At 41.9% G+C, this 27,836-nt stretch overlaps 2 protein-coding genes across 4 annotated transcripts in view; one reads left to right on the top strand and one right to left on the bottom strand.

Moving 5' to 3' along the window:
* creb3l1 (cAMP responsive element binding protein 3-like 1) overlaps positions 1-24,696 on the top strand; it is a 38,857-nt gene extending 14,161 nt beyond the window's left edge. Inside the window, exons 2-13 of one of the 2 annotated variants that reach the window (XM_085150326.1) lie at positions 34-166; positions 3,076-3,162; positions 12,308-12,462; positions 12,559-12,640; positions 13,201-13,397; positions 14,059-14,205; positions 14,433-14,491; positions 18,167-18,235; positions 20,077-20,179; positions 20,709-20,874; positions 21,858-22,026; positions 22,115-24,696. In XM_085150326.1, the coding sequence (XP_085006452.1) occupies positions 34-166; positions 3,076-3,162; positions 12,308-12,462; positions 12,559-12,640; positions 13,201-13,397; positions 14,059-14,205; positions 14,433-14,491; positions 18,167-18,235; positions 20,077-20,179; positions 20,709-20,874; positions 21,858-22,026; positions 22,115-22,151 (1,404 nt within the window). In that variant the 3' untranslated portion in view covers positions 22,152-24,696. The remainder of the gene's footprint in view (positions 1-33; positions 167-3,075; positions 3,163-12,307; positions 12,463-12,558; positions 12,641-13,200; positions 13,398-14,058; positions 14,206-14,432; positions 14,492-18,166; positions 18,236-20,076; positions 20,180-20,708; positions 20,875-21,857; positions 22,027-22,114) is intronic. The other variant, XM_085150327.1, reaches the window with a different exon arrangement.
* On the bottom strand, positions 23,262-27,777 carry harbi1 (harbinger transposase derived 1). 2 transcript variants are annotated; one of them, XM_085150328.1, is made up of 7 exons: positions 27,567-27,777; positions 26,892-27,057; positions 26,605-26,807; positions 26,372-26,459; positions 26,056-26,263; positions 25,799-25,974; positions 23,262-25,357 (listed from the first exon to the last, which is right to left on the bottom strand). In XM_085150328.1, the coding sequence occupies exons 2-7, from the start codon at positions 27,054-27,056 to the stop codon at positions 25,157-25,159; spliced, it is 1,041 nt and encodes a 346-aa protein (XP_085006454.1). In that variant the 5' UTR covers position 27,057; positions 27,567-27,777; the 3' UTR covers positions 23,262-25,156. The 2 variants fall into 2 exon arrangements, with proteins under 2 accessions (XP_085006454.1, XP_085006455.1); XM_085150329.1 differs by lacking the exon at positions 27,567-27,777 and having other exon boundaries at positions 26,892-27,551.
* Positions 27,778-27,836: the final 59 nt, after the last annotated feature.

The raw sequence follows: 27,836 nt of genomic DNA, 5'->3' as shown, positions 1-27,836 counted from the left end.
TTGTCTGTGTCTGTTTCTGTATATGTTTTCCAGCCTTTCTCGGGTGACCAGATGGACGACTTCAGCAGTGAATTATTTAACAGTTTCTTCGACGACCATGTATTAGAGCGACCCCTACTGGCAGAAAGACCTTCATTTTTACACATTGACATGGACAGCAGCCCAGGTGAGCTCCTCTTGTTTTATTATGAGAGATCATCCAAATCCACCTGTCACACACACCCACACACAGCTCCTTATGGCTGGGCTTTTTTTGCTCCGTATCATCCCTTTTAGTTGTTTAGTTCTCACTTGTTTTCCGTAATCACCAGTAATGCCAGGAGCACTGATTGGTCCTTGGATCGAATACACATGGGTACAGCACCAGGTTGGACTTACGTATGCTGGTATGATGACAATAGCTATTGAACTGTAAGCTAAGACCAGTTGCTGCAATTCATTTACTGTGTGTTTCCATTCTTTGTCCTCTTCTTTGGCGCAGTAATAACAGATGTCTGGAGCCGCGACTCAAGAGAGCACCGCAGTTCTTTTTTGTTGGTCTTTGTTCATTGAGGGCAGCCCAGAACTGCACATTTACCTCTTTTTCACCAATGAAGCACCAATGCTGGTGCCTACTCTAGAACCAGTTTCATGCATTTTCACCAAATGACTGGCGCCAAGGCCAGAATTGCTGGGCACAAGTTAGAAAGTTGGAACCAGTCACATCAGTGGTTATGGAAAAAGCCACTGTAAGAAGTTCACCGTTCAAACCTGTCTAAAGGTCAGAACTAGCTCAACTGTGGCAACCATATCATTGTATACCCGGCTTTAGCCAACCTTTGGGGAGAAAAGTCCCCAGTCTCATTACTTGGGTTGACTTCTCTGACATCAGCGCTGGCTCCTTCTGTGCCCAAGAGTTCAAATTTCATGATATGAGAGCCAGCTTCTGTTGCCAAAGTCTGACTTCCAGAACTCCTGCCTGCAGAACGGAACAGATTAAACTCGCTTGTTACTGGATCTAGTTTATCAGCTCAAAGTTATTGCAATATAGGCGCTCACAGCCTGTGGAAGCTGTCATCAGCTCATCACTTGAGACAAATGAGTGTCACTGTTAGTCGTTGCCATAGTCACAAAGTCATTAGAATGATTAGAAGAAAGGACAAAATGTTATTATCATGTCTCAAGAAGGCCTGAGTCACTTTTACATTAAAGTCTTAACAGCACTCTCACTATGTATGGACATATGTATATGTACTACGTGTGGATATGTACAAAGCATCATGAATGTATACATTTATCCAGAAAATAGTACTTTTAGTACTCTGGAAAAGTTTATTCTAATGCGTTTGGTAGTCACTATTTGGCATGACCACCTTTATTCTGAACTCTTTTAGTCAGCTTTCCTTTAATTTCTTTAAGTAGTCTTCAGGAATAGTTCTCAAGGCTTGTTGAAGGACATTCAAACCTCTTCTTTGAACGTTGGCTGCCTTTTCCTCTGTCCTCTGTCAAGATGTTCCCACACAGTTTCAGTAATGTTGAGGCCTGAGCTCTGGGGAGGTCAATCCATGACTGGTACTGTATGCTTTTACTGCATTGATAGTGTTTTTTGGATCTTTGACATACTGAACAACGAAGCTGTTCCTGATTAGTTGCTTTTCAGATGGTATTGCATTGTGAATCACAATCTGATGGTACATTTCTGTGGTCATAATTGCATCAGTTTCGGCAGGAACTCCAGCACCACTGGTTGAAATTCAGCCCCAAACCATGATAGGGCCTCCACCGTGTTTTACAGATGACTGTAGACACTCACTGTTGTACCTCTCTCATAACCTCTTCCACATATCCCGACAATGATTCTAACCACATTTGAATTCATCACTCCATCAGACCTGTTGCCACTGATTTTCAGTCCAGTTCTTGTGTAATTTGGCATATGTCAGCCTTTTCTCCTCATTTCTCTTTCTTAAGAATGACTTCCTTGTTATCCTTCCACTGAGACAATTTGTAATGAGCCTTCGCTGAACAATAGCTGATCACCTAAAAGTTTAGTATCATCTCTCAGGTCCTGTGTCAGGTCTTTGCGGGATTTTTCCTGTTTCGTACGGACATGAGTTGCAGATACTGTTCATCCAAAGTGATTTTTTTAGGTCTGCTTCTTCTTCTTTGGTTCTCAATTATTTCCTCAAGATTTTAAGGATACACTCAACTTCATGATGAGATATGGCAAATTTTCAGCTAATACCTCTTTGGGAATCAGCTTGTTGGTGCAACAATACTTTTTTAATCCTGTGTTATTGTTGGCATTCTTCATAGATTTAACTATGAAGAAATGGGAACAAATGATGTGTTTTTGTGACAGTCTCCTAGCAACAAAGTGCCTAAAGATACAATTTAAAATGGGTTCTTTGCTACATTTTTTTTATTTGTAGGATCAACACTGGTTCATCCTTTGAGTTGAGTGCCCTTTTGTGGTTGAGTGATTCATTGGTCAGTGTTACATGGCTTAATAAACAAAACATTCCTGTGACAATAGTCAGGACTGGACTGATAATAGGTCAAAAGGGAGCCAATGGGAAATTGTTGAAAGACCTTGGAGAACTATCGCTCCTTGGAAGCAAACTATAAAGAATATAGGTAGCTCGAGACTTATGCACAGCACTGGGAGTAATTGTGAGAGTCTTAAATCTTGGACATAATGAAGTTCTCAGCAGATTTTTCTGTCTAATTAAAGAAAATCATGAATATTGAGGGGCAGCATTCATGAGGAACCCGTGCTCTCATGATCATCATCGATTAAGGCCTTAATGACAAAATATGTCTTAATAGCTATCACTGATGCAGCCAAGAGACCGGAAGAGCACTGCAGTCATTCATGAGGTGTCGGGCACTGAACTGGCTTTGTGGCTTCTTTCTGTAATCGTGCTGTCATGTTATAACTCATGTATTTACATGACAGAGATAGACTGAAATATTTTTAAAAATTGGGACTGAAAACAATTGACTGAGAAGATGAGAGAGCTCTCAAATATGCACACACAGAGCTCGCGCTGCTACATTTTCCATCCTTGTGAGACGGCCTTGTTAATCTCACAGATATTCAAGCAGAGCACAGCTACTCCTTGAGTGAAGACTCAGCCCCCCAGAGCCCAGCCCTGTCAGTCAAAATGGACCAAGACTCTGGTAAGTTTGATCTTTTCATTATTTCTTAGCCTTGGCTTCTTTTTAAACCGCTCAGTGCCAAGCAAAACTCTCCTGCTGATGTTTAGTCTGGCTCTTTATCACGCTGGCTGTCCCCTGGTTATCTGGTTGGCTCAGGTTTCTACCTGATATAACACTTAGCAGGCAGCCTGACCCTCTCTGCTGCCTGTCAACTGTCGTGCACTTCGATTGGCTCAATCCACTGCCTGTCATATATAATCAATGGCTTAACGATCCACTTGCACTTTGTGTGCAAGTTGAGGAGAAATGTTGCATATTCCGAGTCCTGCTTTCTTCACCTTCCTCTGTCTATTCCTGACTCATCTTCCTCATTATCCCTACCCTTCCTGTCTGCGTCTCTACCTGTCTCGCTCTCGCGCCGTCTGTCTGGGTGCTGTCTGTTCTCCGTTTGTCCCGGGGATCCTGCTGTATGAACCCAGTATGAGCAGCTTTCCTCCAGCTAAGCCCTGCCCACCTAACACACACAGACACACACACACATAGACACACGCACACACAGACGCACACAACACTATGACAAGCGTATGGTTTTAAATCTGCAGCTTTAGCCGGAGCCAGCGGAAACTCTCTCTCTCTCTTCTGTCAGGTTATCTCTCTCGTTCTCTCTCCCTTTCTCTGTCTCTCTGATGCCTGTTTATCTTCTTTTGCTTCTCTGTCTCCTGTAATCCAATAAAATCCACTTCATTCGTATAAATATCAAATTATCTGCACTGCCAAAATGCCACATTTTCTTGAAAAAAAAAGCACAATCCTTGATGGATAGATAATACTTTGCTCCCGTGAGAGAGAAAGAGAGAGGGACAAAGGATGAAGTAATATCAGGCTGAATAAATCAGATTACAGTGACAATCACTCCGGTCGGTCCAAACTTCAAACAAAATATGAATATCTGCACAGTGATTCAAACCCAAACAGGAAAATGGAAAAGAAATACAGCATTAAATATTTGATATTGCACAATTAAAAAAATTGCTTAGTTGTGATTTCATGGTACTTTGTGGATATTCTTTTCTTTATTTCTTCACTATCAGTTCACATATGGCGCACACACACACACATTGACAAACCCACGTTGTATGCATTTGTTATTGGACATGTGCATGCATGCATTTTACAACCCGCATCTGCTGCATGGTGCCTTAATATTTCACTCTAGAGGCAGCGTTCGAAAGTTTTAAAGGGAAATGGTACAAAATATCGCTTAACCAACTGTGTCCTAACATGCCTTTTCCGCTCGTACACTGGCACAAAAATAAGACGCTGCAAGACTATGTTAATGTTGCTTTGCTTTTCTTTTAGGACGACAACATCTTGTCTTCTTCTCTGCTTTTGCATGAATGTTAAAAGGCTCTCCAAAGCGTCTCTGGCAAGCAAATGGCAAACCCAGCAATGTGTTATAAATAAACATAAAACGGATTTAGTCCCTGTTTTCCAGCATTTCCTCTTAACCTTAACGTGGTTATACTGGAGCGGATGACCAAAGGGGTTTTACTGTGTGCAGCGGCGGTGAAAGAAAACTGTCTTGCATGCAGCTGGTTGTACATGTTGTCTCAGCGGTTTAAGAAGCTTTTTTTAGCATTAGCTATTATATTAGGCTCTGTTTTATGCACAGTGCTGTGCCTGTTGAATAAAGAGCTGCATGTCAGATTAGGCCACTTGTTGAATGCTCAATTTTCACTTCTAGATTTGACACTTTTCACAGTGACAGATAAGTTGTGGCACTCCTGGACTATTAGCTGTCATACTGGCATGTGGCAGTGTTTTGACAAGACTGCTGCATCTGAGAAGTTCTCTATCGCTGCATGAATGATTTTTCAGGGTTGGACTTCTGCGCACACTTCCATTGCTGTGTGGTATTGCTTATGCAGTTTGGAGAAGGGGACTTTGATAATAATAAAAAAAAAATGCACATGTGGTGTCTTGTGAGATTCCAGGCCATTTAGCGTGCATGCTAAAATGTTTCTGAGACGGCAAGCCTTGGTCATAAATCCTAGTATCTCAGTTCCCAGAATCAAACTCGAATCCTTGCAGCCTTGCCAAAGATGCGCACATCCTTGCAGGCCTTTCCAGCTTCAAACGAGAGCACGGCAGTAGAGCAGCTGCTTGTTTGTCACGATGAGTCAGGTTAATTAGGCACCAAGAGGTGTTAGACGTTCTTGACCTTTCAGAAAGCCCGTCAGTTCTGAATGAAGGGATTTGTGGATCTTAGCGTGCTTTGTTGGACAAGAAGGTCCTGTCCAATTAGAATTACAATGATGGGTAAAACAGTGGATGCAGGGATCATGTACCACTCACAGACAAGATCAGACTTCTTTGACACCAACTGCTGGGCTGTTTATACGAGAAGCGTCCTGATAAAGATGCTCAGAAAAAGTTGCCCATATTGCTCCAGGAAGTATCACCTATGTTGCATTGCTTGAATTGCACAGTGGTTGATAAAAGTGAGATCAGATATTAGCCTGATGAACTGCATCCAGGCCACTTTTGTCTTAAAGTACACAGTGAACACAGCACACAATAGATGGAAGGTCATTACGGTTTATATGGAAATCAAGAAATCAGTTAGTGCTTAGTCTACAACAGCAGCATATCACTGTAACAATAAAAGATTATGATGTCCTCCTATTTGGGCGGTTCCCAACAAATCAAGTCAGTTCAATCCTTTTTTATTTATTTAGCATCAAATTGCAACAGCAGTCACCTCAAGCTCATTTTACATCATGGCTCACTTTGATTTTAGGTGAGGCACACTGGTAACTGCCCTCTCTATCAGTGTAAAGAAGTTTAACTTCAATTTAATCTCCCAGTTATCTCAATGTAAGAAACAGAAGTGCGATTTCACCAGCACATTTTTAGTTTTTGTGATAAAGAAATGCTGCTGTAGTAAACAAAATAAATCTGTCAGCACGACTGTTTGGGCTTAAACTGTAAGAAATAAAATGTGTAAAATTACAGCCAACGTTTTGGCAGCTGATTGGCCAGACTGTTAATTCACAAAAATGTCCTGTTTTATTTATTTATTTATTTATTGCACTGTGAACACAGTGTAAAAATTCAAAATTTATGTAGCCCACGGTGAAAAAAAATCATTTTTTCTGTCATTTAATTGTTTATCTGAATGTCTGTGGTGGACAGAGAGGCAGAGATTAATAATAACTAATGATTCACTTATAAACACAGAGAGAGTTAAAAGAGGTGAGTGAAGAAGAACCACTCAATGCATCATGGGAAGTCTCCAGCAGCTTAGGGCTATTGGAACATTCAGGGTCACCTGATCCAGCTCTAACTACAAGCTTTGTCAAAAAGGAAAGTTTTAAACCTAATCTTAAAAGTAGAGACGGTGTCTGTCTCCTGAATCTAAACTGGGAGCTGGTCCCATCGAAGAGGGGCCTAAAAGTTGAAGGCTCTGCTGCTTAAAATCAGTAGTGATCAAATGTGGTTTGGTGGTTCCTGGAGGTCTTCGAGGGTCACTTGGCTGCCTTGCTTTGTTGTTGCTGTGGGACTCACGCTGCTTCCAGCAGAACACAACAGCGTACAGATTGTCTGTGGTCATTTGAAACTTTCTTTCTTCCTCTCAGCGTGTGGTCTTTGTTGTTGTTGTTGTGCCTCTTATTCGGTTAAAGAGAAGCTGCGTGTTTTACTGCAGCTCCTTTTTGCGCTGATCCATTGAATGTTTTAATGCTACTGCAGCCCCGCTGAGATCAAACACAGCAACCACCTCTCCTGCATTAACCCCCCGTGATGACTGCCAGGAGCCATTTGGTCATTAACGCCGGATTTGTTACCTGAGCTTACAGCAATTTACCCACACAGGAAGACCTTTTAAGCTTTTTTCTTTTTTTAATTAACAACATTCAACGAAATTACAAAACGTGGAGAGTGAAACAATTGGTTTTACTTGTCCTAAACCTTACATTTACATTCAGACAAGTGTGTCACTGTGATGTCAGTGGAAATATCACGGTGGCCTCTCCGTGTTCAGGACCATTTTCTTATGCATTGGCTAACAGCTAAGAGCTTCTGGTATTCATTAAAAAAACAGTGTTAGAGGACTTAACGAGGGCAGGAGGCTTAACGAGGCTCAGGCGAGCAGCAGGACTGGCCTCATTAAGGAGAGGCCACTTTCTGATAGGCAGGATGTGTGGCATAGGTAAATGTCGGATCCACCCCCAAAACTGGATTCCTGTCTTCCTCCTGATGCCTTTTGTGCGCTCGTTGATTTCCTAAAACATTTCAGGCTCACGTTGCTAATCAGCGGCATTAGCGGCGAATGATATTTTTCACAGGTAGCTGAGCCGTAATGAGTGTGAGATCATGCAGGAGTCGGGGCAGCATGGAAAAAAATAGTGAAGTGGGACTAATGAGCTGTTTGGGGTGGGGTCCTCGCACTGCCAGTGGAGGTTTTTATCCAGCTACATTATCATCACTTCTATGGCAGTTACGCTTGCTAAAGAGACGTCTATTACAGTGATGCCGTGGCGTGGAAAAATGCGATTAACTGATTAGGCATTTGCTTTTTGCTTCACTGCAGTCAGATAAAAACCAAGAATGTTCGGATTTCCTGCTTTTAACTGTTTTTTTCTGACTTTTGAGGAGTTGGGGGCCTGTTGATGGGACAAAACAAGTAATAACAGGGATGTTTTTCATCAATTCGCAGACCTAATGACCTTTTTTCTGTAGAATAATTGAATCAATTAGGAATAAAAGCACAGCGATTGTTAGCTGCAGCCTTGGACTTAAGCTCTTCCAGCTCAAGGGGGAAGTGCTGCGGTTGTGATGACATTGGACTTATTAAGCCCAATTTTCTACCTACTGATGTACAAACTCAGATGATGCACGGTCCATTAATGGCAATAATTTGTCCCTCTATTGCCTGCATCGCTTTGAACATTCAGTCAAGTATAGGCTAAAAGGCAGATTTTTATAGGGTTGAGAGAAGCGTGATTTCAGAAGCAAATGGCTATCCCTGTTTGTGCCCACTGTGATTGAACTATTGGGTTCAAATAATCAGCAGCAAGTAGATTTAGATATATTGTAGCTCATAATGCTTCTTATCATTGTTTTTCACTGCCCTGAGGGACTGTTTATTCCTCCCATGGCTGCTGACTTTGGGCGTTACCCACACGCCCAAAGTCATTAGCCATGTGATTTATTCTCTCTCTGCTGTAGTGATGGACACGATACAGACACAAAAGCACGCAAGCAGCTGTCTGATTGGGAATACACCTCCGTCCCCCCTCTTTGCTCTCACCAATCACACACACACTCACGGCTTGTAAACTTCAGTCCATTTTTTACCAGCACAACGTTGCTAGGAAACCAGGATGTGATTAACGTGACGTTCACACACACAGACGCACGCACGAAACAGCACAAGCCCTCTTTCAATGCACCAGGGGAGCCTTTAGGATGTGTGTTTGATGCGACAAACATCAAAGTCACTGGCGTGGCGTCCGTGTGTCAGTGCTGACATAATGAAACATCCTCACTCCTCCCTGTCTGCCCGCAGTTAACTCTTTAAACGTTGTGTCGTGGTTTCGCTTTTAACGTTGTAGGAAGAAAACTTTTAATGCGTGACTTTTGCCTAATTATACCCCGTGGAGCAGCTCACCTTTAAAGGGCCTTAATTCAAAGCATGTGCAGCTGACCCTTTAATTCTGGTTAGACATTCTCGTCCCAGGGTTATAAGCGCTGTTCAAATAAACAGGACAGTTGTATTGAAAATTTCCATTTGAAAGCTCGCGGAGCCTTTTAGACTTTAACTTTTAGACCTTCACTCACTCTTAGGAGTAGATTCAGAAATAGGTACATTAGAGGGACAGTTCAGGTTTGAGCAGTTTGGAGACAAAGAGGCACAAGATGGTGCGGGCAGGTGCAGAGGTGAAGATAAAGGAAAAAGCCACAACTAGGACCTGTCTTCTAAAGGCTAAGAAATACTTCCTAAGCCTCCTGAGAACTAGGGAGGCCAGGAGGTCCCTGTCACCAATGCATTCTGAGACATTAGGGGAAATAAAAGGTGACAAAACTTATCTTTCTTTCTTTCCTTCCTTCATAAGCCGAGGTGTGGCATTTGGCATGTGTAGTTTGCATGTTCTTCCAGTGACTGTGTGGGTTCTCTCAGGTACTTGGCTTCCTCCCACAGTTCAAAGACATGCACTGAGTGGGGTTAGGTTAACTGGTGATTCTAAATTGCCCATAGGTGTTAATGTGAGTGCGAATGGTTGTTTGTCTCTCTGTGTTAGCATCAGATCGGCCATCTGTCGGGCGTGTACCTCGCCTCTCACCCTGTGTTAGCTGCCAACTTAAATTGTGAATGAGAGAAACAGAAGACAGTGGATTGGTTGAGTGGCTCCATTTTTTTTCAATCTAAACATTCAACTGACGATTGGATTTCTCTTTCATCAACCACAGTGTCACATGACTTGTAAATTATTGCACACCACTTTCAAGGACAGTTTCTTTTAGCCAGTGCCTCAACTTGGCTTGACTCGGGTTTTGTTTGGTTTTCCGTTATATTTAAGTACCACCTCAATGTTTTCCATTTAAATGTTTGCCCCACCCCACACACACACACTTCTGAGATCAATCTGGCACAATTGCCTCTAATGCAGAGTAAACTGAACTCCATGTGCAAAATTGGTGGAACGCTACTTTATAGCCACCTATTTGGAAAGGTCAGAGTTGAGTTGCAAGAAAAAGACCACCGAGTAATGTATCTTTGGATTAGATCAGCGTTCCCCAACCCCCAGGCCTCGGACCGGTACCGGTCCGTGGGTCGTTTGGTACCGGGCCGCGAGAGTTGAGGCTCAGGTGTGAGATGTATAGTTTTCAGGGTTTTTATCGGTTTTCAGCGTTATTTTGTTATCGTTTTTATCGTTAACTCGGTTTTCCTGGGTCTTTTTACGTGTGTTATGAATAAATCTTCTTTTTTTTGGTACCGGTACTAGTTTTATTTTGTTGTATTTATCCACGACACCTTAAAGGCCGGTCCATGAAAATATTGTCGGGCATAAACCGGTCCGTGGTGCAGAAAAGGTTGGGGATCGCTGCATTAGATGACGCTGTTGATTGCAACATCTGGATTCTGACTCGCAAACAGGAATCTTGTTAGTTGGATAGGGCAGCTTGGGAAATCTGGAACCAGCCAAATCTGGAACCAAACAAAACAGCTGTTTGAGGTTTTGTTCTGTGCAGTTATCCAGCTAACTTGGTCATTTTGTTTTGTGAGACAGGCTTCAGGAGACACGACACTTTCTTGTGGATTTTCCTCCGACCCTCTTTCAGGGACAAAATATCTCCAGAGGGCTTCTGTGCTGTGCGGGAGTTAGCAGAACTTGTGCTTAGAAAAGGCTTTAAAAATAAAAGTCAACGTCTATTTTAGATCGTCTTGCTTCAGGTACTGGTAAGAATGTAAAATCTGGTCCCGGGGGTGCAAACGTGAGGAACAGGTTGATGAGGTTACAGCTGTTTATCTATTTATCCTTTCCACTCTTCGTTCTTCTCTTTGCAGGATCCTTCTGACTCAGCACCCCTCATGAGTCATGGCAGTATCTAACAAAGCTTCCAGTGAATTCTTTCTTTCAGTCTTGTCAATCCCCTTTTCTTAAGATCACTCAAAATCTTCAATGTTTAGTTAAAACAGTCTCAGAGGTTTGAATGCTGCTTTTATACCACTGCTTAAGAAGTTTTAGACAAAAGAAACTGTCCAGCAAAGATATGAGGCTTGTCAGAGTGGAAAGAAAGAAGTTCCTCATTAGCTGTCATCAGTCACTAACAAGCAGCACGATGTTAGCAGGCCTTGTCAGCTTTGTCTTGCCTCAGGTCGTTTCAGGAGGTTGGATGCACTGGCATCTCTGCGGACACACTAAAACTTCCTAAAAATACTTCCTGGATTTCAAAGCAGACTAAACAACGATTTACCTGTGCTCCTCTAGAAATATACCCACATCGTGTTTAGGTGAACCCTCCTTTGAAATTGCACTCTCGCCTCATTGCCGGGTCACTCGATTATGCATATTTTCAGTGTTTAAAGTCGGCGACTGTTTCTCTTCCCAGGAAGCATAATGAGGGCGACTTGCTGGTTCAGCCCATCTTTTATTTCAGGGTATATACACTAGCTGGAGGGAAATTATGCACCGCAGTTGCCAGAACGACATTGTCCAGCCTTTTCAGGAAGAGCTCAGATATTTTGAGCTCCTTCAAAGTGTGATTTGGAAGCTGTCAATTACTTCCCGTTGGAAGACCTACAGCAAAGCCTCGCTGAGGAGAAATAAGGTCAACTTTGCTCAAGTTTCTCAGTTAACTGGAACCTTCTTTTCTAAAGAATGGGAACACTTTTCTTGAATTCTTGACTCTTTTTGTTGTTGCTGGTGGTTTTTCATTATTGCCACTGGTATTTCATTTGCTAGTTGAAAGAAGGAGTTAGCGATTGAACCTTAAGTTGGGATTGTCTGGTCCAATACACAATAACACTGTGGCCTTTAAGTGTGAATGCAAAAGTCAGGGCCATATAGTCGGGTTAGGGTTGGGGTACAATCGTGGTTGTATGCATATTGGAGTCATGGGGGTTAGGGTTAGGGTTTGTGTAGATGGGGCGGTGCTCCCATGTTGCATTGCTATGACATCAAAACAATGTGATTCCCCCCCCCCCCCCCCCCCCTTCCCCTTGTGACACATGGAAAACATCTGCAGGTATTTCTGCAGTTTTTTGTTCTGCTTTAGCTTTTTCTTTGTGTTTTTGTTGTTCTCACACATCAAACCATTTGGTTCAGATTAAATACTTCAGTATAAGAAAGATGGGGATGACTTTAGGGGAGCATGATCGTGTGGTGGTTAGCATCGTTCTTTCACAGCAAGAAGGCCTTTCTGTGTGAAATATTCTCTCCAGATACTCTGGCTTCCTCCCACAGTCCAAAGAGATGCCTTGGGCTTAGGTTAGTTGGTGATTCAGTATTGGCCGTAGGTGTTAATGGTCGCCTGTCACTATGTGTTTGCCTGCGACAGATTGGCAGTCTGTCTCGGTGTATTCTACCTCTCACCATGTGATAAATGGGATAGACTCCAGCCCCTTGTGACCCTGCCTGTGTCTGTGGTGTCTTTTCTGTAGAGTTTGAGTGGAGCTTCAGCCAGGACCTGTCAGCTATCTTGGTGAAGCAGGAGGAGCCTGATGTTGGCCAAAGGTTAGATCCTCAGCCTTTGGAAGCCCCGCCTCTCATATTAAGCCCTGCCCCTCCACACAGAGGCTCACCATGGAAACACACGGTTAGCATCCATCTGTCCTTTGTCTCAGTGATGAAACATTTAAAAAAATAAAATGGGTGGTGTTTTTGATGTCAGGTACGTTTGTTGTTTCTACAGGAGCGCAGTCAAGAGGATATGAAGCCCATTGCTATAAAAGATGAACCCAGAGAGATTGGACAGTACCTCAGCCTGCCCAGCGGTAACAGACACACTCACAGTGCTATAGTGGTTTGTCTGACTCCGATTATTTTAATGTTAGAAGTGGCTTCATAGTGTAGTGGTTAAGACATTTACCTAACATCCCTGGTTTGAAACCAGAGGGAGACACAAATCCCTGGGAGGGCTGAGTCAGGAAGGGCATCTGGTCTAAAACATCTGTGCCAAATCAAATATGTGGATCCACCCATTGTGGTGACCCCTTGTGAAGGAAGTGAGCAGCTGAATGAGTTAGTTAGTGCACATTTTCACCTAAAGTATTACAAAATAAATGATTTCAAACATCTGTTGGAACAAAAGCCTTCACTTTAAATATGATGAGGGCTTAACCACCCCACCCCAGCGTTAGAGCCACTACTACCTTACAGACCATAATCAGGGCAAAAATACTCGCCGAGCTGTCTCTGCATACGCCACAATAATCACAGCAGTATAATATTCGGGGTCTGGGAGAATGGCCTTACGTTAGCTATGAATATCTTCAGTGGTCATTTGTTTAAAGTAGAAGCACTGATTCCTTTCACGTGCTGCGCTCCTTTTTAGATGATGCTCTCCAGCTGCCGCCCACCCCTCCCAGCAGTAACCACGGCGACAGTGATGGCTCACTGCCCCCCTCCTCCCCACACCTCCCTCTGCCGCCGTCTTCCCCTCAACCGCAACAGAGGCCAGGAGGTCGCGCCTCGTCCTCATCCTCATCTTCTTCGGCCATCTCCTCTTCGCCCCTCCTCACCGCGCCGCATGTGAGTTAAAGAGCCCCTACCCTCTGTGCCCTCTGTTGTTTTTTTCCTCTCCGTGCCCGTTCTGCAGCGCATGTGGTTGATTTAATGTGTCAGTGGTTTGGTGTTTGCTATAAGAAATGTTCAAATGACTGTGTCCTTATATAGCGCTGTGAGTTTCATAGGCTGCCTTTCTGTTGTGAAAGCTGTAGAGTTGGGATTTTTGATCTGTAAATCAGCTTAATTTGGGGTTAAATACATCCCATAATTTGCTGAAAGAACAGAAAGTCAGAAAATCCATCCGTCTGGACGTTGTTTGTCTGATTCAGCAGCTTTTCTCAGAATAAATGAATCACATTTGCACTGAGGCCATCGTGACCCAATCTCGTTTACTCACAATTGTTCAGTGTCAGCAACATTTTTCTTTTTTCTTTTTTTCATTTTTATTAATGAAACACGTAAACAGCTAAACCATCGCACAAACTCCCACAGTGTTGTTCTCGTACCAGGGTGTAATGCAGTCCTGTTTTGACTCGACTCAACATCAGAAAGCACAGAGAGATGTGAGATTTTGGTGTGCTCGCTGTCAACATGCAAATTAAAAGCAGACCGACATAAATAAGAGACTGAATTATGAGAGCTTATTAGCATTATGCGCTGATGAAGTGCTTGTTTCACTGTGCAGAAACTGCAGGGTTCGGGACCCCTCATGCTGACAGAAGAAGAGAAGAGGACCCTGGTTGCGGAGGGTTACCCGGTACCTAACAAACTTCCTCTCACGAAGAGTGAAGAGAAGGCACTGAAGAGAGTCAGACGAAAGATCAAAAATAAGGTAAGCAGGCACTGCACCTTTTTGTCTTCTGTTAGTGTGCACGGCTGAACTGAACATTTAATTAACCAAAAAAACAAAAACAAAAACGTGAGCTGTTCCCAGGATCTTGGACTGCCTTGTGTTACTATTTCAAACAGAAATAGTAACACGTTTACCAAAAATTTTGCTCCAATTAGAAATGCGATTTTGTGGTGCAGCAATGATTGGTTTTGTGCCCGTTTCTCCAGATCTCAGCTCAGGAGAGTCGGAGGAAGAAGAAAGAATATGTGGAATGTCTGGAGAAAAAGTAAGGCTGGAAAAAATTTTATCTTTCCGCTCCATGCACATTTCTTTTGGTTTACATTTGTAACTGTCGTCTGTGCAAAGCCTTTAAAAAAATAATAATAATTGTAGTTTCCTTAAAATTATATTAAGAGTATTGTTGTCATTGTTTGGAAGACTTTCACACCTTAAACTGCTGACTCGACTCAACTGCTGACTGCTGTTGTCATGACAGCCTAGCAGCTGTGCATGACTCTCCTAGACTGGCTTAGCATGATTCACAGTTCAAAACAAGAGCACTCAGAGAGTGCAGCTTCCTTCGAAGGGCAAGGGCTTTACTAAAACTTTTATTTTTACAAAGTTTTTATTACAAAATGCTGACGTCAGCCTGTTAAGGCGTCACTGTGAAATCACAGGGCGTCGTATTGAAAAATAAAAATTGTGTTGAACTGCTCTCTCCATCCTCTTTAATATAATGTATTCTTATTTGACCTTGAACCCTAACAATGAAGGTCAAACACTTAGCTAACCTACAGTAGGTACTCATATTCCCCAAGGCCTCGTTTATTGTTGTGAAGTTTGAAGACGACCCATAAGAAGCTGCGGCTAATATATAGTTTTTAATGAGATTCACATGGTGGGACCTTGACCCTAATCATTGGCTTCCCCTTGTAAACAGGTTTTAACGCCAGATGCACCAGGCTTCTGTGGCCATGGCTAGAGCTGTATGTGATCCCCTCTCTATGACATCGCTGAGAGCCGAGATTTAAAAAAAAAGCCATGTGAAACCAAAAGTTTTATTATTTGAAATGTTAGTATCGTGTAAATTACAGAAAATTAGCATAAGCACAATAGGCCCCCTTTGAACGGTTAGTTAGAGCAACATCTAACCAGAATCTTCCACGTCTTTCACCTTACACTGTATTTGAGAGTGTTAAAGAGCTTTGTAGGGTTTTATTCCCAAGATGACTCTAACCACATGTCTCTTTATGCAAAATCTTGTCTTTGGTCATTGCATGCATGACTGGCAAAGAAAAAAAAACAGAAAAATTCAGGGGCCCAAAGAGAAAAAACGGTGGTGTTGTGTAACACTGAAGTGAGCTTGGTAGTTGCAGTTTAGTCAAGAGCCAGATTTCTTTTTTTTCACATTTAGAGGTTTCCCTAACTGCTTTGGAGCTGAGCGCAGTAACAGACGCAAGAGCTCTGCCAGGGAATGGGAGGCAAATGCAGGTCCTTGTGAGGTCGCATAAATACACACACACATATATATATATATATATATATATATATATATATATATATATATATTTAAATTCTCTATCAGACACAAAGATATATATATATATAAAAAAAACACCCAGTACGCCCCTGCGGGCGGTTTATCCTTCAAGCTCGGGTCCTCTACCAGAGGCCTGGGAGCTTGAGGGTCCTGTATAGATAGATAGATAGATAGATACTGTAGATAGATAGATATAGATATATATCTGAACATCTGATATATATATATATATCTGAATGAGGGTGGGGGAGGTTCAAGTTGCCATGTTGCAAGGAGAGCTTAGCTTCTGTCTAGCTAGCTTGCCCTGCGCTCAGTGAATCTGCGTTCGACTACTCCGCCTAGGCTGCACCGTCGAGCGCAGATCCACTGAGCGCTCAACACAGACAGCACCGTCAGAAGGAAAGTTGATAAAATAAATTTTAAATTTTGTATTGTTCGATACATATGCGTACCGAACTGAAAGCACTGTATCGAACGGTTCAATATCGATACGAGTATCGTTGCACCCCTAATAGAGATATATAGAGATATAGATAGATATAGATAGATATAGATAGATAGAGAATTTAAAAAAAGCAAAACGCACAAAGCATTTCATCAGCACTCGTCTCCTCCACTGTGATTCACTGAAGAACAGCAAAGCTTAACAGAGACTGCTTTTCTCTCCTCTCTACTTTCCATTATTCCAGCCATTCCTTGCTATGGCAGGACTCCAATAACCTGCTTAACACATGGGCCAGATTCACCGACTTTCCTGACAGGGCAGTGAAATAGAGTTGAAAATATGGGTTTTATTTTACACAGCTTCCACTGCGACAAATACAAATGCCAAAAAAGATTTGTACAGGTATACAAAATGCACCATTAATCCCATTAGAGCGAAGGGAGAGAGGTGTGTCAGAGTGCAGCCTCTTTTAACTAAATCAAAGCAACCGAAGCAGCAGAGACATAAGAGGATGTTCATAAAAACAGAAATCCATCTCCTTCTATTTTTTTTTCGGACATGAGGAGGGGATTATTGGACGAACCTTTAAAAAAGAAAACAGCGGGATGCTTATTCTCAAAGGAGTGTGCATGAATGAGTTATATTCCAACCAACACACAGCGGGACATCGGGAGGATTAAAGAAAGCGAGAGATTAGCGAGACGTTACCCTGATAATGGAGATCAGTAGGATTAGTAGAAAACAGAGGAGGAAAACGGAGTAGGGAGAAACTCTTGCAAGTGAGGCATTTTTCTTAAACTTTGTAACAGATTTGTGTCATCAAAGATGTTAGTTTGACACTGTGCAAAGTAAAAAAAATGGTTTTGACATTACTGGGACCCACGGAGTGGTTAAAGTACATCTGAGCAGAGCAAAGGATTCTTTTCTTGTGAAATGATGAGCTGGTTAAATGAATTTGAGAGGCTTATTGACCTCATAGTTCTGAATTAGGACCTTCATGTTTCGCATCATGTAGTTTTTTCAAAGATCCAGCTAACCAGTAACTTAGAAGAGCTGGTATGAATCAGCAATCGGCTGTTCACCTCCTTTTAAGTCAGGTTAGCTGATTAGGCTACGTCAAATCATGTCGTAGCTACAGACTGTACCTAAAAGATGACTGCCCGTTGCTTTAATTGGGGCATATTTGGATCCAAGGATGGAGAGCCAAATTTATCAGATTATCAAGAGTTCAGTCACTAAAATGAGCAATGAAGGGAAGCTCAGGAGCTCAACAGCCATGGCTAGTAGGGGAACTGCAGCTTTTGGCGCTTGTGCATTGCCTTCATTTGTCAGCTATGAAGTTTGTCACTTGATGATCCACAGTCACTCTTCCTACTACAACCTTCAACCACCTACAGAGGCCCAGCTGAGATGGTCTGGATAAACAGAGGCAGGATGGTGGCTATATTGCTCAAAGTATGTTGAAGATAGAGATGCCAGGCAGGAGGAAAAGAGGAAACCATGCATCTTCCATTGTCCTCCAGTGGAGCTAGTTTCACTCATTGTGCATGTACTGTTTATAAGGTTGCAGAAACCTTCAGTCAGCTGAAGACGTCACTTGGATGAGTGACAAAACATTTCTCCCAGTGAACACACTATGTCCAGGTGAACACAATTAACCTTTTAGGATCCATGGATGTAGTGTAGAAGGACATGCAAGGGAGTTGGTGTGTCGGGATAGGGTTAAATGGAAGCAGCTGACCTGAAAGGGAAGAAGAAGAAGAAAAAGAAGTTTTTCACTTGGCAGAAGATTTTAGTTTTTGTGCCTCCTCAACAATAACAGATAATTACTGGTCAAAATGTTGTGGATTATTGGTCAAAATGTACCTTTTATGATACTCCAGCCTTTGGGGATAATGCTGTTTTTCATTAGAGCAACATGTGCAGGGATAAGACAATAAAAACAATGTGTGTATCTCTGACTGTGTGTGTATCAGGGTGGAGAATTACACATCAGAAAACAGCGACCTGTGGAGAAAAGTAGAACACCTGGAGACAGCCAACAGGTGAGGTTTTCACTCACATGCACGCACACGTGTGCCAGCAGACTTTACTTTATCTTCCAGCTTTGAACAGACTGAAGCTGTTTTATGTTGGCTCCACACACCAGTAATACAAACCCACCATTCATGTAATGATGTTTGGATTGCGATCACTGAGAGCAGCAAGTGTGCAAAGAATGCAGCCTGGTAAACTGAGAGCCCGACGAGCTGCAGAAGGCCTTACGAAGATGGTTCTCGTTTTTCACCCAGAGAGAATGAAGATGCAAAACTACAAACAGGACTGTAGCTCATACACAAGCGTATGCACACACACACACTCACACGCGCTCTGTGGGTGAAACCTTTACGGGATTTTAATATCTATGCAGCGTGAGAGAATTAAAGGGGTCTGGAGTGAAATTTATCTGTGCTCTATAAGCAAAGCGTAGACTCACCGAGGTGCCGCTGTCTCCTCTGTTATTATAACAATATGAAACCAATCTGCTATTATCCTGGAGTGGGTGGTTAGAAGGGTGGGTGGGTGTGGAGGGTTGGATGGCTGAGGAGGAGGGGGTAGGAGAGTCTGTCTGTCTGTCTGTCTGTGGCACACTCAGCCTGTCATTAAAGTGGCGAGTTAACAGCAGCTTTCATCATGGAAGGCAGCCCCCTCCCTTCCAGCCACACACACATGCACACCGATGAATATGTTAAACCACTGCAGGGAGGAACAATGAATTGGCGCAAACTGGGAAACGTGAGTCAGCACGCAGCCCCGTTCACTCTCACAAGAGTAAATGTGAGTTTAAAAAAAGGCTTTAAACAAACGCACTAAATTTAAGCTCCCAGTTCCTAAAAGTGTCCCAGATGCAGTTATTAGTGGTCATTTTGTTCCCCTGTGCTGTTTTCTTTCCGTCTAGTCGGATCCGCGCAGGACTTGGTTAGGACTACCGGTTTGTTAGTCGTGTAACTCACACTCGAGGTTGGATTTGGATTAGCGTCTGCAAATCCACATGAGACAAACGTTTAGGATATGTTTAGTTTAGCTTAGCTTCCAGCACTGAATTTTAATCACCTGACAATCGTTCCCATTGTCCTTGTTGCTTTTTTCACACACCTTTACTCACTCACTGCTGTGGATTTTAAGCTGCAATAACTTAAGCTGTGGTTTTACATCAAAGACTCGTGCGAGGGATGCAGGTCAGCATCATTCCTCCACGAGTTTACTACAGCTGACAGGTCGCGTTTCCCTGCTCTGTTCTGGGGCCTGTCACCGATTTCAGCATGGAAATTTGAAACTATAAAAGCAGCAACAGATGACTGAGCGTCTGACTTTTTAAACGTTTAACTGACTTTCTGGTTTGCATTGCGCGCGTGTGTGTGTCAGAAACTTGATCTCTGTCTCCACTTAGTGGTCAGAGTGTGTCCTTACAGCCACAGACAGCTCATACCATCAGAGCCCTGCTCCCCAGATCCCACTAATGTGCTGTTTTCTAGTGGTTTTATTCATGCACTCTATTCAGCTTAGCTTTGCTCTCTGCTTGTTTTGTTGGACACGGAAAACAAAAGTAAATCAGGTGGTTAGAGTTCTCTTTGATGTAGAATAAACCCGATAATGAGAGCCGTGCATCTTTCGGCTGAAACAAACTATACGTGTATATATGTGTGTGTGAGACCTTTGTTGTGGGTTGGGTGGAGATCGAAGTCCTGCATGCACGTTGTGGGTGCAGCCATATACATATTATAGAGATTGAAATTCCCAAACGCTCTGAGGCCACAACCTGTGAGAGTCAAAGTTTTCTCTGTACACTAAATAATGACTACTGCCCTTCTTGTTCTTTAATCTCTGCCTCTGTTCCTGTCTCCAGGTCTCTCCTACAGCAGCTCCAGAAGCTTCAGTCGCTGATTTCAGGGAAGGTCGTCCCCCGTTCGTGTAAAATGGCCTCAACTCAGACAGGAACATGCCTCATGGTAAATACTACTGCCGCTGCTGCTGTTCACACACATTTATGTTAATATTTTTGTTGTAATTGAGGTGATTTTATTTGCTTTTGGACAGCGTTTGGATATATTAGAACTGTATAAATATTACAATTAACATGTCTCTATGAAGTTAGCCTACCTGCCTCCCATTTGAAGTTTAGAAGATCTTAAAGCGGCCAATGATAATGATCAGCTCCTATCACTCTATGTATGCTAAGCACAACTGTAGTGGTCATATTACTCATATCAAGCAAACTGATACTGATGATGGAGCGAGTATATCACATGCATCTCCTCTTTTCCATCTGTCTCTGTTGAATGGATCCATTTTTCCTCCTTTTTCCTTTTGCCGTCTAAGAAGTTTAAAAAATGTTTTTTGGTTCTTTTTTCTTTTCTTAATTTGGAATATGCACTGAAGTTGAAGTGTCTGCATGAGCCCAATACACCACGAGCATCACAGTCTGAGCGCTCTCGTGATTATTATTAACACGAGTGTTATGTTCCCCTCTCTCCGCAGATGATGGCCCTGTGTTTTGTCTTGGTGTTGGGCTCCTTCTCTCCCTGCATTTCTCCCCTCTCCCTGGTCAGTCACACCTCCTCTTTGCCCTCCTCCCCCGCTTCTTCTCAGTCCTCCCCCTCTTCTCGCTCTTCTCCATCGGCGGACCTCTACACCACCAGTCAGGGTAGGTCTAGAAATATGTTCAGTATTTAGCATCTTAGTGTTTATGGCAGATTTGTCACCATCGAAAGGTGTCTAACTTTTGCTGAAGTTTCCTTTTGTAGCTCCAGTCTAATGCATTCAATGCATTTACAGTTATTAGACAGAGCAAAGAGCGGCATCACAATTTAGAAATATATTTTTCTCCATCTTCTCATATATACTGTTACAATTTTCTTCAAAATGAAAGCCCATTTGGAAAGTGGATACAGGTTTGGATTTTCCTTCCGAGCTGTTTTGCACTTCCCTATAAATTCACTTCCTTTAACAGCTCACTCCTGGGAAAGCCCTACTGAAACCAGACGTTAGGCTGTCATCAAATTAAGTGCAACTTTCTTCTGCCAGCAACCAACCTCTGAGCGGTGAGGTTTAATAGGCTCTAACCCCCTAAAATTGACCAGACTCCGCTGCAACTGTCCAGGGAAAGAAAGGCACAGTTATATGTTCCCCATACAAATAATTAAAAGTGGAAAACACAGAAGTTAATACTTAAAAACAAAACTGGAGTCACAAGAATTCAGTATCTGGACTGTTTTCAATTCAGTGTTAAGAGTTGTGGTCATATTAGATTTTCTCCTCTGCTCCCTGTTTCACCACATGTGTGTAAGCCCCTCCCACCAAACACAGAACAGAGCAGTCAACCAATAGGAAACAGCTTTTAGCAAAAAATATGAGAAAAGCTCATCCAGTTGACTTTAAACTCAGCATAAAATTTCCTTTGTTTCATGGTTGTTGGAAAGTTTATATATGATCATTTCTAATGGGTCAGGGTCTTATAGTCAGACCCTGACCCTTACTATGAGAAAGAACTAAAAAATGTAACTGGGATGTTGTTCGAAATGGGAGATATTTTGAAATATGTACAAAAAGCTTCTGGTTTCACATAATTAAAAGCAACGATGGCTCACGAGGGACGTCCAGTGAACGCTGCATGTTTCTGTGTCGTAGTCCGCTCGCGCAGCCTGCTCTTCTACAACGAAGAGGCTCCACTGGAGGAGAGTTTAGCGACATCAGAAGGAGAGAGGCTACAGTCAGAAGGCCACTCCCACAACCAGATCGGCCGATACACAGCTGACGGCCACAGCAACCAGACAAGCGGGTCCAAGATGGAGCGGAGGTACAAACAAACTCCACTGTATGCTGCAGTATTTACACGCCACTTGTCAAACATTAACCAGCCGTCTCTGCCTTTCTCCTCTCGTCAGAGAAACAAAACCAGATGGAGACTCTGAGTTTTTCTGACACAGCTCAGCCTCTCCTCATCTAACTTCTCAGCCCTGAATCCCTCCGAAGGACCCCAATGCTCCAGGTTGCTGAAATCAACATCCAGCTGGACCAAAAAACGTTTTCTGTTAGTTTGTTAGAAAATCCATTATCATCATCTCCTCTAATGAGCTTAGATTACGGCTCCCATCCTACACCTCTGTTACCATCCCTTTATCTACAGCTTCACTTCTCTGCTTTAACAGACTCTGTTGCACTTGAACGTTCTCGATTTTAAACAGACCTCCGTGCTGGAATCTCCATTGTTATGCACAAAAAAGAATCTTGCATCATTTTAAATACTCAACTAATCTTTTTTTATATTTAGTTATTAAAAAATAGTTTATAACTCACAAAACATTAAAAACACAGTCGCCTTACTAAACTTTAAAGAACCTGCAGTCAGAGCTTATAGATTTGATTGGCTTAAACAGGCCATGAGCACAAAATAGCCACAGCTGCCAAAATGAAAGGCATATATGAGCCACTTATGCTGTGATCACGCGTAAAGACCTTTTGTGTTACTTTGTCAGACAGCCCTAAAGATGACCATCTAAAACAGTTGTTTCCCGTTTCCAGAAATATATTTAATTCCTCCCCAAAACAAATGAAGTGTAGCGTTCCTGTTCAGAGCAAAGCAACACGGTCTTTTTGCAAGAGCAAACAGAAAGAATTATGGGAATGTGGCTGAAAGAAATGTAAAAAAAAGGCAGTGTACATTTAAAAACGTCCAATGTGGGATTCTAGTTTTTATCATGTAGTTCTTGTACTTTTATTCCAAGATGCTCCTGATGTGCCACATTAGGTTGGTATATAATATATATATATAATATAATAGGAACATTTGTAACAGGAAACACTTTTAAGCCAAGTGTGAAATAGATAAAAGCATGTGTAAGCACCAACACCAACTAGGCATCAACATATGCTTTTGGAAGCCGTGCCATCCTGAAAGTGCCTTCCACTCCGCTCAGTTGAATATGACCAACTTGGCCTTACACCTAAAGTCCCACATGGAAACACAGGCCTGAAAATGTTCCTCGAACTAAACGATTTGTTTATTCTGTTGCAGAAAATGGATGAATCATCTTTTTTAAAATCTGGGTGAAACCTTTTTATTTCACATTCCTTTACGCATTTGAGATCACAACAGTCGCAACTTGTTTGACAAAGATCTCTCTTACAGATCCAAAATCAACACAGGGTGTGGATCTTTTATCTGGCTTTAAGCATTATGCTTCAGCTTCTTTACATCCGCATCTGACATTTCAATTATTTTTTCCAGCTCTGACCAAAATTCTGCTCTGTTTCTTTTGGGAGAGAGATCATATTTTCATACCGAGGGATCATAAAGAGGTTGGGGAAACATGACAAAAGTATTTTTATGAAATTATAAAATGTATATGTAATATATTTGCAGCATTAAAAAAAGAGCATATTTAATTTATGCATCAAAAAAAAGTTACTTTATCTTATTGTCTCCATTTTTTTTAAAAATAACGTTTAAAAAAAAAAGCATAAAAATACAACTTATAATATATTCTGAGCATCAAAAAAAGAGCATATTTATTTTATGCACAAAAAAAAGGAAACAAGGAAATAGTGCTACGTTGTGTTTTCGCATTTAGGATGATGTAACGTTTTACATGCTGATTCATCAGGTGTAAAGCTTTGACATGATCTGTTTCTGTCTTTTAACTGTAATACAGTGTTTATGTTCCACTGCTGTCGCATGAAAATCTCTGAGGGTTCCTCGCAGTAATTTGACCAAAAATAATCTCCAGAATATAAGAAAACAAAATATTTGGGAAAAAAAGTTTAATTTCTATATATATATATATATATATATATATATATATATATATATATATTTTTTGGTAATTAAATGTAAAAAGTAAACTTTGAATAAACAACACAAAAAGTATAGCAATCCTGATATAAAAATGTGGTTGTGCGACAGCAGTGTATGTTGTATTTATTCCTGTTTGTAGAAAGTTTGTATATATTGATGAAGCCATTTAAGTGACTAATACATTCCAGGCAGTAAAACACCACTAGTTTTGTTAATTGCATAACTTGATTGAAAACTGACAAAAAAAACAACTTATTATTTCATCACCACTATTTTGACAAGGTTCAAGAAACAGTGGGGAAAAAAAACACCCTTAATGACTGGTGTTCCTTCAAAATAAAAGCCTTATCCATTATTTAAATCCTTTAAGAACGTTCTGCCACTTCAAAATCAATTTTAAGCGCCAAAAATTTAGCTACCACAGATTTTCTCCTTTTCTTACTCACGTCGTCTGTATCTGTTTCACGTTGTGACTGTTCCGTCATGCCGCACATGCTCCAAAAAAAAGAAAAAAAGAAGAAAATCATGTGACTGCAGCCTGTCATTTTCACCCGTGAGTCTTAATGCACCGATGTACATAAAAAAAAAAAAAAGACAACTTAATGTGCAGTTGTTGTAAATAAGGGTCTTGTTTTTGTATTGTGACATAGTCCAAGATCTTAACCTGTGGAATCTAATGGGGAAAAGAAAATTAGCGGGGTTGGATTTAAAAAAATAAATAATGGGGTGGGTGATTTTTTTTCAACTTGTAAAGAAACCTGGATGACGAAGCAGCTGCACAGTTTGAATAGTTGTCAAACACCAGGAGGTGCTTGATTATTCCAACCACTCCATGAAGATTTGGAAACTATTTGAATGTCCTGAGGGAATAATCAAGCATTTCCAGGGAGTTCACTTATTTGAAATGTGTATGGATATGTCGCCTTGGTTTGTTGTATAGCGTCTTGCATGTTTCTCCATACATAAATATATCTATGTTATCTTAGTATAGTCAGTAGAGTAGAATCCAGCAAAATATTAAAAAACTGCATCAGCAACAGCGTGTCTGTGGACGTTCTTGCTTTAAATGTGTTTCTTGTGATATTGAGCTTTGCACTGGTCCCAGTCTTCGTCCCCTTTAACCGCCACAGCTTCAGCTGAAGTGTTTGAATATGAGCTGCCTTCGAAGATCCTCTGCCTGGCTGTCACGGTCCTCGGGTCTCTGGTTGAGGCTCTTTGGCTGCTCGAGAGGCTCTGTTCTTTCCAGAGTCCAGGCGTCTAATCCAGACTGCAAGGAGGCGTTGTGGAGAACGCAGCAGGCCAGCAGGATGGATGAACTCCTCTCTGGAGAGTACTGTAAACAGGGGAGGAGGGATAGCGGTTACAGATGCAAAAACCAACTCATTACTGGCAATACTACGCCAGATGCATTGCTATATTTCACTCACAAACAAGGTAAAGGTCTCATTTTCGGTTATGACCGTGGCCTGTTTGACTCTGGTACTGATGGTGTATCATTCTAACACCATGAACTCAGCAGATTGTCAGATATTATCGGCAGATATCACCTATTTGCCGACCTATCAGTATTGGCTTTTATGACATCTGATAAATAAAAAAAATAAAGAGGACAATGGAGAAACATCCCTCAGCTTTTTAGTTTGTCCACCAGAGGGCACTCTGCTGGGCAGCGCATGAACAAATAAATATACTGTTTGGAGGTTAAAAATGTCTCGTGGTTTATTTCTACTAATATGTTTGGGCCTGATTATTGGCTGTGACACATTTGCCATACCTGTAAGTATCCTTTGGTGCCATCTAAACATCTGAATCTGGTTTGGATGGCTCTGAAGGTTCGATCCACGATCTCACGTGTAGCCGCGTGGGCCAGATTGTATCGAAACTCTGCAGGGGATTCTGGGCAGTCAACTGGCGTCATCAGCCATTTCCTCAAAGGGTAACGGCTGTCACCTGAAAATCGGAAAACTTATAACCTCTGACCCCAACGCCACAAGCTAACTTATAATAAGGAATAAAAAGTCCAGAGCTCACCCAGCAGCCAGCCCTGCTCTGTGTCCTGCAGCTGTTTGTAAAGAGCAGATCTTTCTAGAACAACAGTGTCTTGGAGTCCACCTGCCCAGTGCGTTTCTGCGCTGAGTAACAGTCCTCGGGGATCACAAACCAGCTGACAGGCCACAGAGTGAAAGCCCTTCTTATTCACATATGAGGAGTCTTCGCTGTTTGGTGCTTTGATGGCCACCTGGAAATTAAATTACAGTAAGAGAGATGATTAGGTTACCCCTGTAGAAACAAATGAGTGCATGAGCGTGCACGCACATAAACACACACACTAATTACACAATGTCACCTGAACACAGTCCAGCACCCCCAGGACTCCAGGAAATCCTGCGACCCTCTGAAACTCCCGGAAGGACTGCTCTATGGTGGACAAATCTCTGTTTGGAAAACATCATTATTATTATTCAAGTGAGATTGTATTTTACTTCTTTTGAAGTAAAAACAAGTTTCTGGGAACAAAGTTACAGTTTCAAATTTTTTTGTCATTCCTGCCTGACATCAAGTGGCATAACATCATCGTACCTGTTGAACGTGATGAACTGAGGTGCTTTCTCCACCAGGGCTCTCGTCACATTGGACACACATCTCGACATTGACGCCTGGCTTATACCAATCGTATCCCCCATAGATGTCTGGAAGGAACCTGATGTGTAGAAACCCAGTGCTGCCAGCACCTGGACCTCAGGACTGATGGCTCTGGAGCGCTGGGTTCGCCTGCATAGACCCTGGAACACAACAGAGTAGTGTTTGCATATTTCATAAAGACAAAGTTAAACTGATCTCTTAACATGACATGAAGGCCCACAAACCTCTCTGAGTAATTCCACCAGATACAAGATAAAGCCTCTGGGGAAGCCAAATTGCGTGAGGAGAAAACTGTCTGAGACTGAGTCCAGGTCAAAGCGGTCAAGGGTCTTGTGGCCTCGACCATGCAGGAGTAGATCACAGTCCAAGATGGCTATAGGGATGGCCATGCTGAGGATAAGAAAACATTTCCTTTTAATTGCTAATAAGTGCAACTCAATTTAAATACTTGGTATAGCCTTATTTCCTCAAACCTGGGAGGAATTTTACATACAGATTTCCGACACATTAATCTACAGCATATATTATTCCACTAAACATTGCTACAATTATTAATGTGCTATTTTGCTGATATTATATTTTCGCTAATAAGCAAAACCACGTTATTTGTATACAAGAACCCATTAAATACCGAGAGTTTAATACTAGGGGGGAATATCCTGATGTTTTAAACGTTATTATCAGCAAGCCATCATTAGCTTTAGGGATAGCTCCAGTACATGTGAGCCAAGTCAAGCCAGCGTGCTAACGTGCTACCCTAGCTTGCGTTTTTTATTATTATTATTTTTCTTTGCTCATTTGAGATGACAACTTTGCTGTCATGTAGTAGTGGGACAGTTGCAAATCGAATCGAAAGCACTGATAAATAATTTTTGCACGAATAAGGACAATACTCTTACCTTCAGATAAAAAATAAAGCATTTATGGGCCCAAAAAACAAGTCATTGAAATAGCTAACGTTAACCTGCGGCTCTCAATTCGCAGATTCGCCACACAGAGTGGCGTTTATGTTTTAGATATAAGTTCAGTGTGGTTATAATTTTTTTTCAAATCGCCTAAAAGTACTTCCTGATTATTTTATCAAAAACTTGTTTTTTTTTACTCTAAATGTAGCAGTTTTGTATTTTAACGAAAACGCCGCGGTGAACACGCCGCTACACAAACACGTC

Source organism: Neolamprologus multifasciatus, chromosome 23 (assembly GCF_963576455.1).
Source record: "Neolamprologus multifasciatus chromosome 23, fNeoMul1.2, whole genome shotgun sequence".
Classification (NCBI taxonomy): Eukaryota; Metazoa; Chordata; class Actinopteri; order Cichliformes; family Cichlidae; genus Neolamprologus; species Neolamprologus multifasciatus.
This window is presented reverse-complemented; position numbering and strand designations above follow the sequence as displayed.

What these genes read in the sequence shown, in the direction of transcription:
- harbi1 (XM_085150328.1), bottom strand. Translation starts at nt 27,056, where the DNA reads ATGGCCATCCCTATAGCCATCTTGGACTGTGATCTACTCCTGCATGGT. An exon ending in CAGTTCATCACGTTCAACAG is followed by an intron (nt 26,460 to 26,604) that starts GTACGATGATGT and finishes TTTTCCAAACAG; the next exon opens with AGATTTGTCCACCATAGAGC. An exon ending in GGGTGCTGGACTGTGTTCAG is followed by an intron (nt 26,264 to 26,371) that starts GTGACATTGTGT and finishes TTTAATTTCCAG; the next exon opens with GTGGCCATCAAAGCACCAAA.